Source organism: Habropoda laboriosa, unplaced genomic scaffold (genome assembly GCF_001263275.1).
Source record: "Habropoda laboriosa isolate 0110345459 unplaced genomic scaffold, ASM126327v1 scaffold175, whole genome shotgun sequence".
Taxonomy (NCBI): domain Eukaryota; kingdom Metazoa; phylum Arthropoda; class Insecta; order Hymenoptera; family Apidae; genus Habropoda; species Habropoda laboriosa.
In genome coordinates this window covers 563,802-566,682 of record NW_017100347.1, presented here as the reverse complement: position 1 = coordinate 566,682, position 2,881 = coordinate 563,802, and the positions used below count along the sequence as shown (strand labels likewise).

The following is a 2,881-nucleotide window of genomic DNA, read 5'->3' as shown; positions in this document are numbered from 1 at the left end:
AACTTTTTCTCTTTTTGAAATTCTTTGCTGAAACCTGTTTATAAAAGTATTAATAGATAATTTAAGTTTCTATTATGAATATTAATGCGTTATGCAAAAAATAATTTACCTTTCCCATTCTGTATCATCATCATCAATAGACACATCTTTTTTCTCATGGCTGTCTTCATCATCACTTCTGTCACTATCAACATCACTATCACTGACATCAGATAATTTATCTTTGGAAGACTCTTTTTCTATTTTATTTTCTTTCTTTTTTGCATTAGGCATATTTGTTTGTTGAGCATTATTGCCAGACTGAGATTGTGCTTTTTGAGTATTTTTCACAGCAGTAAATTTTTTACTAGTGCCTTTTTTATGGGATTTCTTTTGACCCTTCTTTTGTCTCAGCCACGCTGGCTTTTTTACAGATTGGTTTTGTTCTTCTACTACTTCCTCGGGAGCTTCAGTGCCTATTTTACTGTCATCAATCATCATTTGTTCTTTGACAGAATCATCTCCAAATAAATTTTTCATATCTTTGCGAGTTAATGATACTGTTACAGTTACAATAGCACCAGCAGTATAAACAGTTGGATTTTCATCATCAATTACTGAAATTGTAAAATAAATTATTATATTTCATTTCAAAATACAAATACACAACAAATATTACTCTAAAAAGTATTAAAGAATTTTTACCTTCAGATCGTACTTTAAATTCTATGTATGGCATACTTCCAAGAACTTTCATTACATCCTCATATTGACTGTCTGATAAATGTCTAAGAATCAGTCTTCTTTCTTCTCCTTTCAATTGTGCAAATTGTTGAAGACTTTTGATTTGATGCTAATAATAAAATCTAATCATTAAGTTTCTAATTATGACATAATAAAACATAAAGTAGATATTCTATATATAAATTTAAACATTCTAAGGAATATAATAATTAAGTAATACCTTTTTTGGTAGAAAACACTTTAAATTATCTTCAGTTATATGTGGTAACTGTAAAAGAGGATTTTTAATTTCCCAAAGGCCTTGTACTACCATTGAACATAACTTCATACAATTTTCTACTGTTTTTATAGTTGGTAAACGTGGAACTAAAGGAAAAAAATTTTCATTAAATAATACAATCATGTGTTTAAATATGTAATTGCATAATACAATACTTTTAAATATAGTTTGTATTTGAAAATATGTTACTATTAAGTTTATAAAGTATATATATGTACCTCTTCTAGCATAAGCTAATAAAATTACTCGATTAACACAAGTTACCATTTCTTGAATCAAATATGGACATTTTTTTACTATATATTGCCTATCTTTTTCTAACGTTTCTGGATTCAGTAGTATCCGAGATAAATGTGCATGAATTAAAGCTCGAGCTTTAATCGAATAAGAGTCACATAATGGTGTTTCTTTATTTTTTGCTCCTACATCTGGTAGCTGCTTAATAAGCTGAAAATAAAACGAAAATATAAAATTCCGAGTTACTCCAAGCAATAAATTTTGTTTTTTTTTTCTAATTTAGAACTTTAAAGTAAAAAATAAAAATCACGTACAATTCAATTTACTTTTAATATAAAAAAAAGAATATATTATCATAAAATGTATTTGAAAAAATAAACATTTTTTTCAATGTAATTGAAATGATAAAAGGACAATAAATGCTATAATATATATCTCACCGAATAAACTTCTTCGTTGTCTGTGTATCTTTCAACTATTTCAGCATTTCGTTTTTTATTAAATTCAAAAGAAGCAGAAAGAATCATTATAACTCTTTTTAGTGACATTGAAGGACATCTAATAAAAAAGACGTAATATATTTGAGTGGTTGCTAAAAGTACCTAGAAACCAATTATAAATTGAAGTATTACTTGATATTTAAGTCTATATATTTTTTTAATGAAAGATGTATTTACTTGATCACCAGTGTAACGAATACTCTTATACCACCATATTCCAACAGCATTTGGTAAAACAAACATGAACACTAGTGAATACAATCCCAAAACCCATACTGAATTTTCTTTTTCAACTATCCAGGAGGGTAAAGCAATTCCAAAACTCATTGCTCCTGGACCATCTGGATTTCCATACTTTTCCCAGTTTTTCCATGCTTCCTCATCCGTTAAAGCTTGATAAGCTGTTAGTAATGAAAAAATAAACAATAATGCTTATTAATAGTAACTAATTGTAAGATTAGTATTTGTACTTTCTATTTTTTTTATAATGTTTAATAATAGTGTGCAAAGTAGATAGTTGTATATGTTATTTTGATATAGTTACATTACTATGAATCAATACCTAAGCACATATTTGTTAATACATATGATAATATTCCGACCTTTAGTTAACTTCATAAAAGCTTTTTCATTTCCAGTTTCCTTATCAGGATGAAGAATTAAAGATAGTTTACGGTATGCTTTTTTAATATCACTTTGAGATGAGCCCTAGAAATAATGAGGAAATTATATATCTGGGTGCATGTATTGTCATGATGTATTAATTATACTTACAGAAGAAACTCCAAGTATTTCAAATGGATCAAAATTAGCCATTTCATAGTCAAATTGTGATACTTTATATGCCAAAAAAATTAGAAATACCCATCCAAGGATAATAAGAAATTTCCTATAAAGATACAGTAATATTTTAAAAATTTACCATTTATATTTAAACAGACACTTTATAAAATATAACTTACGTAAATAATGCTTTGGTTTCTTTCCAAGGTTCATTAAGTCGTAGAATAATTTTCTTCTTTTTGCATCCATCACATTGACATTCTTTTGCCTCTTGATCAGGATCTAATGATAAATAATAATTGCATTTAATATCAACCACAATAGTATATTACATAATAATTAAAATAAAATGTCTTGT

The 2,881-nt window shown here is 26.8% G+C and overlaps 1 protein-coding gene across 1 annotated transcript in view; it reads right to left on the bottom strand.

Moving 5' to 3' along the window:
- The window catches only part of LOC108574530 (translocation protein SEC63 homolog), a 4,356-nt gene that overhangs the window by 461 nt on the left and 1,014 nt on the right, over positions 1-2,881 (bottom strand). Inside the window, exons 2-11 of the mRNA XM_017937139.1 lie at positions 2,703-2,805; positions 2,515-2,629; positions 2,343-2,448; positions 1,918-2,141; positions 1,681-1,842; positions 1,222-1,450; positions 944-1,089; positions 685-832; positions 110-596; positions 4-34 (exon numbers count right to left, since the gene is read on the bottom strand). Of these exons, the coding sequence (XP_017792628.1) occupies positions 4-34; positions 110-596; positions 685-832; positions 944-1,089; positions 1,222-1,450; positions 1,681-1,842; positions 1,918-2,141; positions 2,343-2,448; positions 2,515-2,629; positions 2,703-2,805 (1,751 nt within the window). The remainder of the gene's footprint in view (positions 1-3; positions 35-109; positions 597-684; positions 833-943; positions 1,090-1,221; positions 1,451-1,680; positions 1,843-1,917; positions 2,142-2,342; positions 2,449-2,514; positions 2,630-2,702; positions 2,806-2,881) is intronic.